Raw genomic sequence first — 16,884 nt, 5'->3', positions numbered from 1 at the left:
TCTGTTCGGCTACAGATCAAATAATGATATCCATGAAGAGTTCATAGAGATGTGCTTTTTTCAAAAACACTACAGCTTCATGTCACCATTCATTTTTGAGAATTTGATTTAAAAAAATCGACTTACATTTCACACATTTCGCAGCTGACTGGTATAAAACTGAAGGTTGGGATCTATAATGAGGAGTTTGCTGACACCTGCTGGTATAAAGCAGGAAGTGACACATCTACAATAATTACTAAATAGAATATACACATTATGTAAGTAATCATGATCTAAAATAACAAACAAGACATCAATTAGACTCCGGCACGTTCATCTTTGATCATTTTCTTTTTATAAATACTTGAATATTCGTGTCCATCCATACAAATCAGAAACATAGTTTAATTAAAATCTTTAAAAAGGGGACGAACAGAAACCAATCAGAGCTGCGTCGAACATAGCTCCTTCATTTACACTGAGATATTAGAAAGGCGGGTTTTTAACATGCGACGTAAGGCAAAGAGGCTTAAATGGAAAATGCCTGAGATTAAAATGTTTCTCATGTGCACGGGAAAATAAAACCATCCACAACCAAATACCAATATATAAAACAAATAAAACCACATGATGGATCCGTCTGAACTACACCTCAAACTCTCTTTTTTACAACAGTGTTTCATAACAGTAGAGGACAACGGTGAGAGCAACCAAACTAAACATGACTCACCTTTGGGGTTTTTTGTGCAAACTAGGGACGACTTTTAACAGCATCCAAGGCTTCATCCTGCTTGAGTCTAAATTAAAGAGTACTGTACTTTTCGGACTATAAAGCGCAGCAGCTAAATTGTCCGTCTGTCTTGCTCTCGTTCTGTCTCTCGGTTCCACTTTTACTTTGGCGCGCTACCTGTCTCACTCTTTTCCGGCCTCCAGCTTTCCTGCTGGAGCCCGCCGCTTAGAGGTGGCGGGCGCGGACCGGTCCTAGAGCCCATAGTGTTAAAGGTGGTTAATTTGACCTGTAAGATCCATAGATTTAGGAGGTTCCCTAGTGGCCGTTAGTTGTACAACAAAAATGGGGAAAAAAGTCGCGTCTTATAGTCCGAAAAGTACGGTACATTCATACTGTTTTAACCATCTTTCAAGTACTATCTTTTCTAAAATATGCAATTCAACATGCAGCAATGGCACCTGGATATCAAAAACGTTAAAGAAAATAGTTCCAGTGATGCAACTTACAATCATAAGGGAAGCTTTCTGTGTCCTAGTGTGCGCTACAACTCTTCTAACTAGCAGCAGACATGATATGATATGTGCTTAAACTCTCCCTAACTGTCAGACGCTGCTGTCTCTGAAGTCTCCTCGTCCTCCACAGAATCTGCTGAGGTCACGGGCTCAGGACTGAGGTCCTTCACCTCTGGGATGCTGCCGTCACTCAGGATCTCCGAGGGGATTTCTGTGGGGTTATCCACGTCAACGCTGGGAGAAATGGCAGTGATCGGGTCAGTGACTCCCTCCTGCTCGCTCGCCTGGATGTCTGCTTCTCTCTCGGGAGAGGAGGGTATTTGGTCAACAGATGAGGCATCTGGAAAAAAAGATGAATAAGGAATTGTAAAAGATAAGGTCCATCTTAAAAGGAGCACTATTGCAGGTTCATATCAGTATGTAGTGTCTCTACTTTAAAGAGTCCTCTCCTGCTGATGTTCAGGTGTATATCAGTATGTAGTTTCTCTACTTTAAAGAGTCCTCTCCTGCTGATGTTCAGGTGTATATCAGTGTGTAGTGTCTCTACTTTAAAGAGTCCTCTCCTGCTGATGTTCAGGTGTATATCAGTATGCAGTGTCTCTACTTTAAAGAGTCCTCTCCTGCTGATGTTCAGGTGTATATCAGTATGTAGTGTCTCTACTTTAAAGAGTCCTCTCCTGCTGATGTTCAGGTGTATATCAGTATGTAGTGTCTCTACTTTAAAGAGTCCTCTCCTGCTGATGTTCAGGTGTATATCAGTATGTAGTGTCTCTACTTTAAAGAGTCCTCTCCTGCTGATGTTCAGGTGTATATCAGTGTGTAGTGTCTCTACTTTAAAGAGTCCTCTCCTGCTGATGTTCAGGTGTATATCAGTATGTAGTGTCTCTACTTTAAAGAGTCCTCTCCTGCTGATGTTCAGGTGTATATCAGTGTGTAGTGTCTCTACTTTAAAGAGTCCTCTCCTGCTGATGTTCAGGTGTATATCAGTATGTAGTGTCTCTACTTTAAAGAGTCCTCTCCTGCTGGTGTTCAGGTGTATATCAGTATGTGTGTCTCTACATGTCTCCATGCTTTAATGTTCAAACAGCTCTTTATTGTTCTCACACTGCCTGTGCTGCAGCACCTCTTTTCACCCTCTGTCTGAAACCAGAGCCCAGTCTGCTCTGATTGGTTAGCTGGTCGGCTCTGTTATGATTGGTCAACCTGCTTAGAGATGTCCCACAGATGTCACGTACAATGTGTTGGAGCGCTAATGTCGAAAGTAGCGGTACTTACCAAAGCTGCACTGATCAACAGATTTATCTCCATAATTAACAATCATGGAGCTCTGGGTGACGTCATCGTTGGAAACCATGTCTAACAAGTCTTGCGTCATCGAATCGCGTATGGTGGACACATCTGCAATCCATACATTTTATTCTGCGTCAGACATCAGACAGAAATCAAACGATCTTTTCTTAGAATGAGATCTGCTCACCGAAGTCCACAGCTGGCTGAGAGGCCGACGGAACAAACAAGTCCTGCACAGCTGCTTCCTCCTGATTCAAATCTATTTCACCGACACTTAAAGGGATTTGAGCATCCTCTGAAGGCACCTGAGAGCAGAGGACATGTGTTTTAGACGAGGAAACTTCTCTCCCAAAGAGGATTTAATATTAGAAATATGGGATAACCCGCACCTCTGTGGGTTGGCTTGTTGCTGTCAGCTCTTCACTGCTGTCCATCAGCGTGGACGGCTCAACGTGTGTGCTCTCTGGAGGAGGAAGACGACTGGGGATTCTGTGCAGGTAGCCGTAGCCAATGCCACAGCCTAAGCTAGAATACAACACAAAACAAGGGTATGACTACGAATGTGTGTTACGCCTGTAAATAGAGTATAATTGTATGGTAATGTGTTTTGTAAGCGTACTGTTCAATGTATCATAGGTACAATTTATAGTCACTTTATATATTCAACGTTTTTAGTTTGTATTGTCAAAATGATACTTATACCGTCTGTTATGTGGGATCGGGAATGCTTTGAATTTCGCTGTACTCTGTGTAGTGACAATAAAGGAATCGAAGCTAATCTAATCGATATGGGTGACATGATAATAAATGATGCAGATGTTAAGAAGCCTCACCTCCCCTCTCCTCCCCACGCTCCATTGGGAGTCACCACCACCTCCCTGCAGTTGTCCGTCTGAGTGTTGTACAGCAGCAGCTTCAGAGGCTTCCCCTCGTTGGCCTCAATCAAAGAGAAGAAATCCTCCGACTGCAACACGAACACAAAGGGATTTAACATCATGCCCTGTTTTGGTAGCACTTCATTATATCCATGTATTGGAATAGAGCTCACGTCTTGCAACACCTGGTCAGCTCCTACGATGAAGTCATCGTAAGCAATAAGGCCGGCCAAGGCTGCCGGAGAGTTGGTTTCCACATCCTGAAACAAAGATGCATGTTTACTTGAAACCACTGTCTTGATTATGACTTAAGATATACTGTTATACACAAAAACAGATGTCGATTTGCTGGTACTAAATATCTAGGTATTCTATTGAATGGTTAGGAAACCCTAGCTAGTCTTGTACAACGAATAAAGTAGATCTGAAACATTCAACTTGTTTGATTCTCACTTAAAAGAAAACGCTGGCTTCTTCCTCAAAGCCAACCTGTTTTTGCATCAGAGTAAAACAAAGCAAGTTAAAGAATAGCCCGGATGGACTCGACTCACCAAGACGTGCCAAACGTTCTCATTGGCTCCTTCGAAGCTGCAGAAGCGAACACTGGCCCCCAGCAGACCCTGCCCCCCCCACATGTTACTGGGAGTGACTTCCAGTTCCCTCACCCGCTGGCTTTTAGAGTTGTACACTTCCAGTTTGACCGCTTTCTCCATATTGGCCTTCAGAAGGTCTTTCAGCAGGTCGCTCTCTTTGTTCTGAAGAAACAAGAGACATGTTAACGACTGCAGCCTCGACGGTGTGGAGAGGCTGGGCCGGGTCTCGTGTGAAGACAACATGGAAGGAGATTTTAGCAGAGTATAATGTCACTTTTCTGCTGTGATTGTTGCACTTTGCTTGGTGCAGGCTTTTATATCTGTTCATCAACTATTTTGATATCAGGCATTTTGCAGCTGTAGATGTGTAAGATTGTGCTCATTTGAACTTCCTTAAATACTGGTTGGTAGGTATATCTTCAGCGATGCATCATATTATATATGATCATCATGTTTGTAGCATCTCTGTCCTTCCTCTTTCCATGAGGTCAGTAAAACAGCCCTGTTTTCACATTTGTGATGTCCACTTCCTGCTAAATGGCTTTTAAAAGAAATGTATTTAGCTTAAAGGTGACATGTCATGCTTTTCCGGTTATCGCCCGTCCCCTTGTTGTTATGAAGGTTTGTATGCATGTAAACGGTCTGCAGAGTCAAAACCCTCAAAGTACACCCTGTAGCGAGTAAAACTCTAACACAGAAAATATCTCCCCAAAACGCCTCGTTGGAGACACGTCACTGTCCATTTGATTCTTCCGGGGACATGATGATGTCATGTCGTCCCCGGAATGAAATGGACCAATCCGCGGAGCCGTTACGTTAAGCCCCCGCTGATTGGTCCAAATTGACCAATCCACGGACTTCCTCGCACACTCAGTGCAGGCAGCTCTGCTGATCTCTCCTCCCTGGCTGCAGGCTGATAACAGACAGTTGGGATCGCGGCGACATTCTCTCTGCAGACCCGTTCTCACAGCGTCTATCAACCTTCTTCTTACTCAATATCAAGCCACACTTATTGTTTTTACTTCGGCTGTGACTTTGTGTGTGCTCAGGGTGAGTTTGGCTGTGTTTCGCTGTGTATCACTAAACAAGGAAATCACACCTCCACGGAGCTCAGCGCGAGTCACAACGTCCCGACCAATCGGAGCACACTGGGCTCACAGGGAGGGGGGGGCAAGAGCTGCAACGAGCCGTTTAGTGGAGAGAGTGAACACACAGACTTTACAGAGATGCTGTGAGAAACCAATGTGAGTTTGGAAAATTGCACCGTATAAATCTATTCTAGTCGACCTCAACGATGGAACTATGATCAGTGGAAATGGCCATGACATGGGACCTTTAAGAAGAAGACACATTTCCTTAACAAGGTTTCATTACGTTCTTTTTAAAAACATTCAAATTACAATCGTCATGAAGAATTGCATCCTGCAAAGTACCTAGAAACTGAGGGTCTGTGTTAGGGCTGCACGATTAATCGAAAAAATATCGTGATCTCGATTCAGACACCTATGCCATCGATCCTATGACGTCATGCTGATTTTTTTTTATTATTATTTTTTTATTATTTTGCTTCTGAATAATACCAACTTGCAATGTCAATCATACTTAAACGATGTAAAGCAAATATACTCTATACATTTAACATTAAAGTACCATGATCGCATCCAAATGGTAGTGTTCTGTCTGTCTCTCCTCCTCTCATGCCGTGTTAACGCTGCAGCCACTAGTGTTGCCAGTTTTGCGGAAGGAATAAGCAACCAGGTCTATGAAAACAAGCGCAAAAGAACATGAGCACTTTAAACCTATACATGTCGGGTCTACAAGCTCACAACCGCAACATCCATTATTACTTACTACCAAGCAACTTTACAGAAAGATAAGCCCAATGTGGCTTATAATAAGTATACCTGGCAACCAGGGGCGGATCTACGGGGGGGCAAGGGGGGGCAGCTGCCCCCCCCCACTGTAGAGCCTTGCCCCCCCAGCTGCCCCCCTAATTTTTGTTTCCCTAAAACTGTACTAAAACAAACCTACACTATTTCCACAAGCTTCTCAAGCAACGAAACAAGCATTACATTAGTTAAAAGTGAATCATTTTAAATATCATTTTAGGCCCGTTAAAAACGCAGCTACGGCCCTGCATTAAACTGCGGAGCGGCGTTCACACAGACCACGGCTCACACCGCTGCAGAGAGGGAGCGAGCTGTCCCAGCACCTATGGATCAGCTTCCCCTGGGAGCACTTCCCTTTCCACTAGTCTTGTTTTTACTAAGGACGAGAGTTTGAAACTAAATATTAATAAAACGCTGCCGTTTGAATCGATAGCGTTTAACAGATGGCCGCTGTTTGGGGCGTTACGTTACAAAATACTACGCAGACAGCGTTAGCTGGGAGATCGATCACTTTGTTAAACTACCCGGTAGCCTCCTACTAAATCCACGTAAACTACACATCACAGCCATGAGGTCAGATCAATGAAACCAGGATACATCCTTTACCGTAAAAACTGGATCCAAACACAGCTGCCTGTGTGCGCTTGATCAATACTTTCTGATGTTATATTTATGATATGCTACATATTAGCTACATGGGCCTAACGTGTAAAGTTATACAAGCATTTGTACCAGTGCTTTTCACAAGTAGACCCTTGCAGGCCAGAGTATAGGAGTGATTCAACAACAACAAAAAGACATATGAGAAGTGATCAGGACGAACAGAAAGAGGAAAAGGAAAAGAGAGATGAAGAGACCAGGAGGGTCAGAGCAGGAGGAAGAGGAGGAGATGAAGAGACCAGGAGGGTCAGAGCAGGAGGAAGAGGAGGAGATAAAGAGACCAGGAGGGTCAGAGCAGGAGGAAGAGGAGGAGATGAAGAGACCAGGAGGAAGAGGAGGAGATGAAGAGACCAGGAGGGTCAGAGCAGGAGGAAGAGGAGGAGATGAAGACATTAGTGAAGAAGAAGAAATGTATGTGAGGAATAAAGATGAAGTGTCAGAGAGAGGGCCAGAGGCAGGGATCAGGAGGCAGAGGAGACTCCAGCTGGACCACATGGTATGTTCTTATTCTCCTTACATATTCCATCACAGCAGCTCAATCTAGCAGCTCTTAGTATTGACACATGTTGATTGAAATGTGTTGCTGCACAGGTCACCTGTAGCTCTCTGAAGAGATGGGTGATGTCATTTGTGTACTTAATTATAATTAAGTACTTACAGTATGCAGAATTCTGAGTATTCTCTGAATCGGGTGCCTTTTGGGTCTTTATATCTTTGAAAAATGAAACCAAAATGTTTGGTCATAACATCTGGTAGTGGACTACTTACATGTTCCCACCTCAGGCACAACATATAAATAATTACTAGGAATTTCCTTGAAAAAATGTAACATGGTTGAAGTTTTTTACAAAAAGTAGGCATGAGGCCTTGTTTAGCTAAGATATGGCACCACATGGAGGTCAAGGACATTACAAAATTGTAATATTTTGCAAAACTATTAATTATTTACTATTATTAATTCATACAACATAGTTGAAATGTTGAGCTTGTCAATCTTAATCTGAAAATACAAAAACTGGAATATAGGGTAAGAGAAGAAACTGACACTTGTGTGATGTAATGCCCTCCATGCAGATCACACATGGACTGACCCTCCCTGCAGATCACACATGGACTGATCCATTATTTTAATAGGAGGTAAATGGTGTGGCGTGACGGGGTTGAAACAAACTGAGGGACAATATTGCAATTTCATAGATAATTCAAGTATTTTTTCAGAATTGATTTTTGTTCAGTTAAAGTTGACAAGCATATGATTATATTAGCAGCAACATTTTGGGATAATTGGCCATTTTGATTTGTTTAATATTAAATTAATATGTAATAATGCTTAGTGAGGACATGCAAATATGTCTGTCGAAGACAACCAATTTTTTTTAAAACAAAATATATATTTTTAATTTTACATTGCTTTAAAATACATTTTGTAGTTTCCTTTCATTTAAAATGGTTGAGGTAAGCTTGGGGGACTCAAAGGGCACCCGATTGTTTGTCTGAACACCTTGTTTCTCTTGTGAATTAAGAACACTTGTCTTAGGGCATGAATTAACAATAAATAGGTTATATACAGTATAAAATACCACGTACTGTCCGCCCTCCTATGCCACCCTGGCATGACCTCTTGCCTCCCCTTTGCCCCCCCCATGTAAAATGTTCTAGAACCGCCACTGCTGGCAACACTCACTGACTGCAGCACGTGAGGGCAGGAGCCGGCAGTATGTTTACAGAAGCGTTAGCATTAGCACTGATTAGCAAAGAGTGACGAGAGTTACTAGTAGTACAGGAAAAACAGAAATGAGTGACGAGGAGGTCGAGGACAATGACAACAACACCGATGAAAATGAGAATGTTGACATGTTGGTGTTCTTAGCCAAGAATCTTAAAATGCAGTAGATGGACTGTGCTAGTAGCTAGGCAGCTAGGCTTTATCTACATTTATTCTGAAGCTGTAACTTTATGTTCTGTTCCGTTTTTATATTCAGTACTGACTGCAGTATTTAAGTTAATCCTTTTGATTCAGTGACATTACTACTCAGTGGAGTCTAGCACTTTGTTTAAGTTTATGTTTTTTTCAGTACAAGAACCTTTAAGTGCAGTAGTTGAACTGGGTGCTAGCCGGCTAGGCTTTTTTTTATATTATTATTCTAAAGCTGTGACTGTTTTGTTTTTATATTCAGCACTGTGGTGAGGTATTCTGAGTAACTGAAGTGCATTCCTCCCTGTAACAAACAGGTTGGTGTTGTTGTACAGTAGTTGGGTGTCCCGTCACTGTGGACAGGTGCTACTGCAAAGTTTACATTTTATTATTATAAAGCTGCAAAAATTCTATGTGTTATGTTCAGCACTCAGGCAGCAGCAATATCTTTATTTTAGCTACTGTATGTTTTGTTACCAGAGAGACTTGAGTTTAAGTAGAGCACTTTGTTTAAAGCCACAGTAGTTGGCTGTCAAATTCATTTTAGTGACTCTATGTTTTTGCTACAAGAAACTGAGACTTGGATTTAAGTCCAGCACTTTGATGGTGTCTGTTTAAAGCCACAATAGTTGGCTCCAGGTTCCACATTTTGAATGTAGTAATGTTTGTTCAGTATTCAGCAACTACAGACTAAAGACAAAGTTATGTTTTTGTTACAAGAGAGACAAATGTTGTCTGTTTAAATTCATTGTACTCACGTGACGTCAAAGAGTAAGAGTGCATTAAATATTTCCATTGAAACGATGAGAATCGTGTGAGAATCGTGTGAGAATCGTGATCTCAATTCTTATGGAGGAAAATCGTGATTCACATTTGAGCAAGCATCGTGCAGCACTAGTCTGTGTCCACACGGCACCTTTTTCTGGCAGAAATACACGATGTGGACACAGCTCCTAAAGTTGCATACAATCCCAAATACTCAGGTAAAGCACAAGTACTTTGATATACTTCAGTAATTAAGTAAATGTACTTTACGCTGAGCAATTAAAACAGGTATCACATAAGCTCCATCGATTCAATTATTTGCATTTAGATAATATGTTTACACTTGGGGAGTGGACATGCCAAACCAAATGCTACTTCACTTAAAGATGACTCACGAGTCGGGTATTCCCTATGGAGAGAATGAAGTCAAAGAAAGGCTCCAGACCGGCCCTCAGAGCTGGAGAGTCCTCTTGAAGCTGAAAAACACACCAAAGACATTTGCTTGATTTCACAGTAAAGGGCAGAGGTGGAAGAAGTACTCAGATCGTGTACTTCAGTCAAATAAGAAGTAGCAGCGTATGAATACTCTGTTAAGTAAGAAAAGTCCTGCGATCACTAAAAATCAAAGTACCAAAAGTAGAAGTACTCATTATGCAATGATCATGTTTTGGTCATAATGATTGATCATCAAAGTGTTCTCAAAGCTGGTAAAGGCTAGTTTGAATGATTTTCAGGGTAGCTTGTGAATGTACTCCAGGTGGAACTAAAGTCTGATCATCATTAAACCAAATCTGCAAAGTAACTAAGGTACTGGTAGTGGAGTAAAAGTAAACAATTTTCCTCTGAATTATAGTGGGGTAGATGTATAAAGTAGTAAAACATTGAAATACTCAAGTACCTCGAAATTGTATAGTGATTAAATGTACTTAGTTACTTTACACATGGCAGCTAGTACTAAAACAAAGCAGTCTCTCGCGAACCTAAACAGATTGGTTGTGAGCCAAAAGCCACCTCATCATGGGCGGACACCATTAAAGCTACCCGCAGTTGAAGTTACTACACAGAATATCTTAATACATTGTGCAACTGTGTGTCTTCATAGATAAAAAAAAACAACAACCAGGAACAATAGCATAGCCAGTTAGCTTAAAGTGGCTTAAAAAGTGAGTGTTGTTTATAACCTTGCACTACGTACCCCATGAACATGATATCCACTAGAAGTTCCTCCATCCGACAGAAACGAGCTCTGCGGCACCCCCATCGTCTTCAACAGTTAGTAATACAAACACAGTCACTGAGGTAGAGATGTGTTAGAAGTCATTACTGGCGGAGACAAATGTTTACAGCTAGCTTAGCGCAAAACGCAGGTTGACAGCAGCCTCAGAGAGCTAGGCAAAGCTAATAAATAACGATGCCAGAGAAATCGAACTTGTACTGAGCTGGAGCTCGATTAGCCGTCCTTGACTGGGTGTTCTACATGGTTGCTGGGCAACAGACAACACTGGCGTAGAAGTCATGGAAATGTGACGTTGTACGTAATTCATGAATATTACGAAATTATATGGGATGTTTGAAGCTTGATATTGTGTATAATGTGACGAAAACAAAGCCTATTTTTATATATTTTAACTCATCACTAGCTTTACCCAGTGGTGGAAGAAGTACTCGAATATGTTACTTAAGTAGGCCTAGAAGTAGAAAACAGTGTGAAAATACTCAGTTACAAGTAGAAGTAATTGAGTATTACGTACAAGCTTTGTGACGTTGTACGTAATACATGAATATTACGAAATTATATGGGACGTTTGAAGCTTGATATTGTGTATAATGTGACGAAAACAAAGCCTATTTGTATATATTTTAACTCATCACTAGCTTTACCCAGTGGTGGAAGAAGTACTCGGATATTTTACTTAAGTAGGCCTAGAAGTAGAAAACAGTGTGAAAATACTCAGTTACAAGTAGAAGTAATTGAGTATTACGTACAAGCTTTGTGACGTTGTACGTAATACATGAATATTACGAAATTATATGGGACGTTTGAAGCTTGATATTGTGTATAATGTGACGAAAACAAAACCTATTTGTATATATTTTAACTCATCACTAGCTTTACCCAGTGGTGGAAGAAGTACTCGGATATTTTACTTAAGTAGGCCTAGAAGTAGAAAACAGTGTGAAAATACTCAGTTACAAGTAGAAGTCCTGCATTCAAAAACGTACTTAAAGTTTTGGCATCAAAATATAGCCTACTATATAGCCTATAGCCCATCCCCCCACATGGATCACACCTGGCACACACAATACATGTTCATAGTGTCTGTTCTTTGTATATTTACTGCAGTGTTTCACATGTAGTCTGATACAATAGTTTTAAAGGGTGTTAAATGACATTTGGTGATGATTAATGTGTTTTGTATTAATGTAATAGCCGTTAAAACAGGACCGGTCAAATTTGACCGCGAACACCAAAGTAAGGGGGGGGACGGGGGACGGACGAACACAATAGGAGGATTAAAATACCAAAAGTAAAAGCACCTACTCTGCTTAATGTCCCATTCAGGAATCGTTCTCAATTATTCCTTTTGCTGCAATAATCTCACAGCTGGTAAAAGTGGAGCTACTTTGAATTACTTGAGTAAACACTACATTACACCACTGGCTTTAGGCGACCTTCAGTTAAGCTCCATAGCTTCCATAAAGTTGCAATGAAACAGAGAATTAACAGCAGGTATACTACATTTAGCATGTTATCCTTCCCATGGTTATTGACCTGCTTTAGTTATCTCTAGGAAAATGTTTGTAAGAGCTGATAGTTGAATTTGGCTGCGTGTGAACGCACCTGCTCTTTTCCCACCATAATGAAATGTTGTTTAAAAAAAATTCCTAAATGAATAAAAGTGCCATTAAAATGAATATATAACCAAATATATTTATAAATAGACCTATAGATTTTAAGAGATGTATAGGGTTGCTGAAGTGTTTGCCTCACCATAAGAAAATTATACATTTGATTAGGATTCATCCACATGTTGTGCTGAGTTGGCAGGTGGTTACCTAATAGCTCCTGGAGGTCATCCAGTCCCAAACTGATATAAATAGGTGAAGGTAAGCGGTATCGGTTGTCAGAGCTCCAACATGATTCGTCTTGTGGCTTTCCTGTTCTGCATTGGTAAGTTTTCCCCAAAACATATCTTCAGTGCAGTTTTGTGCACATTTAACCGTTCTGTCTCCAATCTCACGTGCGCACCAAAGGGCTGATTCGTGCTGAAACACCGTTCAACCATAACGTGCACAATGAGAGGGTCGTAGGAGGCAATGACGCCAGACCAAACACCTGGAGATGGCAGGTATGAGCACTATTTTAAAACATTATTTATACAGATTTAATGTAATGTGACGCTAGTATTTTTTATTTATATCCTTTGGGTAAATAGGCTTCCTTTGAATCTGCTCGACCTCATTATGCTGATAGATTTCTGATACAACATTGTCTTGTTGGTATCAGCTGTATGTTATTCTCTGTTTTCTCTCAGGCTTCTCTCCAGTATGATTCATACAACGAGGGCTCATACTACCACATGTGTGGAGGCACTATCATTGATCCTTTCTACATCATGACTGCAGCTCACTGTATCCTCAGGTTTGCTCTCATACATCCAATCAATGCCCCTCCTGTCCTGCTGATCCCCAGTGTCTGCTTGTAACTAAACACAGTGTGTCTTTGATTTTTTTCAATCAGCATGGATGTTAGTGCGTACCGTGTGGTGGTGGGGGAGTACAACCTGTACGAGTACGACGGCAGTGAGCAGTTCAGCCGGGTGGATATGATTGCTGTCCATCCAGACTGGAATGAAGACCTTGCCAAAGGGTAAAGAGAGCAAGTTGTCTTAGTGCAGGGGTGTCAAACTCAAGGCCCGGGGGCCAAATCCGGCCCGCGACTTCATTTTATGCGGCCCCACAAGAGCTCTGAAAGAATATAATACGTTTAGTATATGGTTACATGCCGATGTACACGTTGCCCATAAACTACATGTCCTACAATGCATCTCAAATATGAATTTTGTTCAGAATTTCTTTGCATACAAAAAAATCATTTTGTGACATTCTCACTGAAGAGACTTCCAATTATTTGCCCTAGACTTCTGCTTTCAGATGTAGTTAATTATGAAGTTATTACCCTATCCCATAATAATCCAATGCAGAGGCAATAATGTCATATAATACATACGTTTATATATATTAAATATTTATATATGTATTTTTATATAGTCTTAAAGTTATAACCGGCCCTTTGAGTGCAACCATAAAGCTGATGTGGCCCGCGATGAAATTTAGTTTGACACCCCTGTCTTAGTGTCACCACTCAAAGCACACTTTCATTGACAGTAAAGGCCCAAGGGGATAGTTACAGGGTTAAGGCAGTGTTTCTCAAACTTTTTCATACCAAGGACACTTAACCAATAAAAAAACACTCGCGGACCACCTAACTCCACAAATATCCAAAATCACATCGTTTTTCTAGAACAGATTACAAATCGCCTGAAAACGGTACAAACAAGTGGCAACATGTGTGATGAAGGTGTTGCGCTGGGCTATATCATGCAATCGAAAGTGAAACTTAAGCTCGCTCCATTGCGGAGATATTCCCGCGAGAGTGCGGAAAACTTAAATGTATTTATTTATTTCAAATGTGAAATGTTACCTATATACTCACGGACCACTAGGGGGCACTCACGGACCACCAGTGGTCCGCGGACCACACTTTGAGAAGCACTGGGTTAAGGCATCCTATGCTTTCACTTTTATGGCTACAAACCAACTGGTATTACCACTTTCCCTCATGTAGTGCTTTGAAATGCCTTGCACAAGTAGATGGAAACATGATAGTCGGGGGTACACAGCATTTCCAGGTTCTCAATAAAACTCTGTGAGCTGGCAAACAGACTATAACTTATTCCATTTTTTTATTTTCTCTATTAGAAATGACATTGCTCTCCTGAGGTTGGCTTCCCCTGTGTATGATAACGGCTACGTGGCCATCGCTGATCTTCCCTACCCGGATCAGATGCTTCCTCACGGGTTCACCTGTTACATCACCGGCTGGGGACTCCTGGACCGTGAGGACACACACACACACACACACACACACACACACACACACACACACACACACACACACACACACACACACACACACACACACACACACACACACACACACACACACACACACACACACACACACACACACACACACACACACACACACACACACACACACACACACACACACACAGGATTCTGCATAATATGTGACCTTTAAAGAAATCTTCACACACTTTCTTTGTTTACAGATGTAGGGAGCGTCCCTAACAACCTGCAGGTGGCCCCCCTCGTAGTGGTGGAGCATTCAATATGCTCCACGCATGAATGGTGGGGCAGCAACGCCTTGAAGACCATGGTGTGTGCTGGAGGAGATGGAGTCGTATCAGGCTGCCAGGTACACATCTTTGGATATTTGGTATCCATAAATACAAGACCGCTGTATAATTAAGGGGCAGATAAAGTACTGTCTGTCCTGCACAACCCTCTGAATATTTGTGTACATTTGTATACTGTTAGAGAAATATTACTTGTCCCCAGCTTGAGCGTCAACATCAGGATCCATGTATCTGTGATCCTCTCCAGAATGGAAGGAGTCATCACATACAGAGCATCAGCTAGTTCCTGAGCAGTGTCCTTCACATGCTGATATCCAAGAGAGGGAGTTACACAGTCACAAGATGGAGGAATAGAAAGCAGTATTCAATGTTTACTTCAGAATTAATATCTGCACAGCTTTAGCAGATTCCTCGTATATACTACCTCTCACTGCATGGTCTCCACATTGGCCCCTCTCTTCTCGTTGTCCCAGGGCGACTCTGGCGGGCCCCTGAGCTGCTACATTGATGGATCCTGGAAGGTCCACGGTGTCGTCAGCTACGGTCCAATTGGCATGTGCAATCAATTGACCAAACCCACGGTCTTCACCAGAGTGTCTTCCTTCCAGGACTGGATCTACTCAGTGAGCCTCCTGGTATATCTAATACATATCCATATCTGCATATTTCAATTTCCTGACTTTTGTTTGTTTTGTTTTTTTCCAGGTGATCCAATAGGCTGAACAATGGAACATTTGAAATAAAATCAACTTGCATCTCAGTCATGTGTGTTTCATATATAATAGAGGGTGGCTTGTAGTTCTTATTATAGTGACAAGATGGCGGTAGTGGTCCATGTTCAGACATGATGCCATGTACTTTGCCAAAGGTTAAAGTTCATCTGACCTCCAAGTCTGTAACCCCATTGGCCAAAAACTATCTTACACATATTTTGATCGATCGTGTTTGGGTTGAAGTTGCACAGTGTCTATTTAATGTATCCAGAATGAACGGAAACAAACGACCTAAAGACTTAACAAGAACCACATTTTCTTGCCGGTGGCCAATGTAAGCTAAATGCAGTCACCTGATTGACATTTTTCATTATTGCTAATTAATGAAACTAACATAACACTTTGGGTGTACTCAACATTTCCAGGTCCACACTGCCTGCACACAGACTATAGATGGCATGATGCTCCACTGTGTAAGACAGGGGTGTCAAACTAAATTTCATCGCGGGCCACATCAGCTTTATGGTTGCACTCAAAGGGCCGGTTATAACTTTAAGACTATATAAAAATACATATATACATATTTAATATATATAAAACGTATGTATTATATGACATTATTGCCTCTGCATTGGATTATTATGGGATAGGGTAATAACTTCATAATTAACTACATCTGAAAGCAGAAGTCTAGGGCAAATAATTGGAAGTCTCTTCAGTGAGAATGTCATAAAATGATTTTTTTGTATGTAAAGAAATTCTGAACAAAATTCATATTTGAGATGCATTCTGGGACATGTAGTTTATGGGCAACGTGTAAATCGGCATGTAACCATATAATAAACGTATTATATTATTTCAGAGCTCTTGTGGGGCCGCATAAAATGAAGTCGCGGGCCGGATTTGGCCCCCGGGCCTTGAGTTTGACACCCCTGGTGTAAGACTTGAGCAAACCTGGCTGAACAGACAGTAAAAGGACACCCCTCTGATTTCTCGCCTAACCTTATCATGTACCAAATTAAAAGACACTGCTAACAGGAGTCCAACACTCTCACATCCTGTAAAGTGAAACCTACACCACAGAGAACACGTCCCGCCTCGTTTCTTGTCCTACTGTGCGACAAAAGGAAAACACCCAACCTAGGAATTTCCCCGTGGTGACCGACACAGTGGAGGAAACCCAGGATCACAGACGGGTGAGAAAATGCTCAGGCTTCCGGAAGAGGTGGAGGGTGGAATAAAAACGGGCCTCCCTGCAAGCTGACAATCCCCACAAACTGCCCGGTAACTGAGAGAGGTCAAAGGTCCTTTCTCTGGTGGAACATTCAAAACCCACAGCCACCAGCCATCCTGCTGTACTCAGACAAATACAATACAACCATCAAATCAAAGTAGAACCATATGTGGACTGCATACAGTTAACTTCTCCTGCATCACGTGCGCATTAGTCTAGCTAAATAGTCTTTTTTATACGTCTTATTATGTTTATACACACATTAACATCTGTATTTTCACC

The 16,884-nt window shown here is 41.5% G+C and overlaps 2 protein-coding genes across 2 annotated transcripts; one reads left to right on the top strand and one right to left on the bottom strand.

The window, feature by feature from the left end:
• Positions 1-320: 320 nt before the first annotated feature.
• LOC117466044 (Golgi reassembly-stacking protein 1-like) lies at positions 321-10,630 on the bottom strand. The gene is made up of 9 exons (XM_034109171.2): positions 10,407-10,630; positions 9,607-9,687; positions 3,941-4,144; positions 3,563-3,649; positions 3,348-3,478; positions 2,904-3,039; positions 2,702-2,819; positions 2,500-2,622; positions 321-1,564 (listed from the first exon to the last, which is right to left on the bottom strand). Exons 1-9 carry the CDS (start codon positions 10,470-10,472, stop codon positions 1,308-1,310), a joined length of 1,203 nt encoding a protein of 400 aa, XP_033965062.1. The 5' UTR covers positions 10,473-10,630; the 3' UTR covers positions 321-1,307.
• Positions 10,631-12,232: 1,602 nt separating this feature from the next.
• LOC117466045 (elastase-1-like) lies at positions 12,233-15,415 on the top strand. Its single transcript, XM_034109172.2, has 8 exons — positions 12,233-12,383; positions 12,467-12,561; positions 12,748-12,854; positions 12,954-13,082; positions 14,195-14,331; positions 14,569-14,714; positions 15,129-15,278; positions 15,361-15,415. The coding sequence occupies exons 1-8, from the start codon at positions 12,350-12,352 to the stop codon at positions 15,370-15,372; spliced, it is 810 nt and encodes a 269-aa protein (XP_033965063.1). The 5' UTR covers positions 12,233-12,349; the 3' UTR covers positions 15,373-15,415.
• Positions 15,416-16,884: the final 1,469 nt, after the last annotated feature.

Source organism: Pseudochaenichthys georgianus, chromosome 20 (genome assembly GCF_902827115.2).
Source record: "Pseudochaenichthys georgianus chromosome 20, fPseGeo1.2, whole genome shotgun sequence".
In the NCBI taxonomy this organism is placed as follows: Eukaryota; Metazoa; Chordata; class Actinopteri; order Perciformes; family Channichthyidae; genus Pseudochaenichthys; species Pseudochaenichthys georgianus.
Note: the sequence above shows the minus strand (reverse complement) of the source record. Positions and strands in the feature narration are given on the sequence as shown.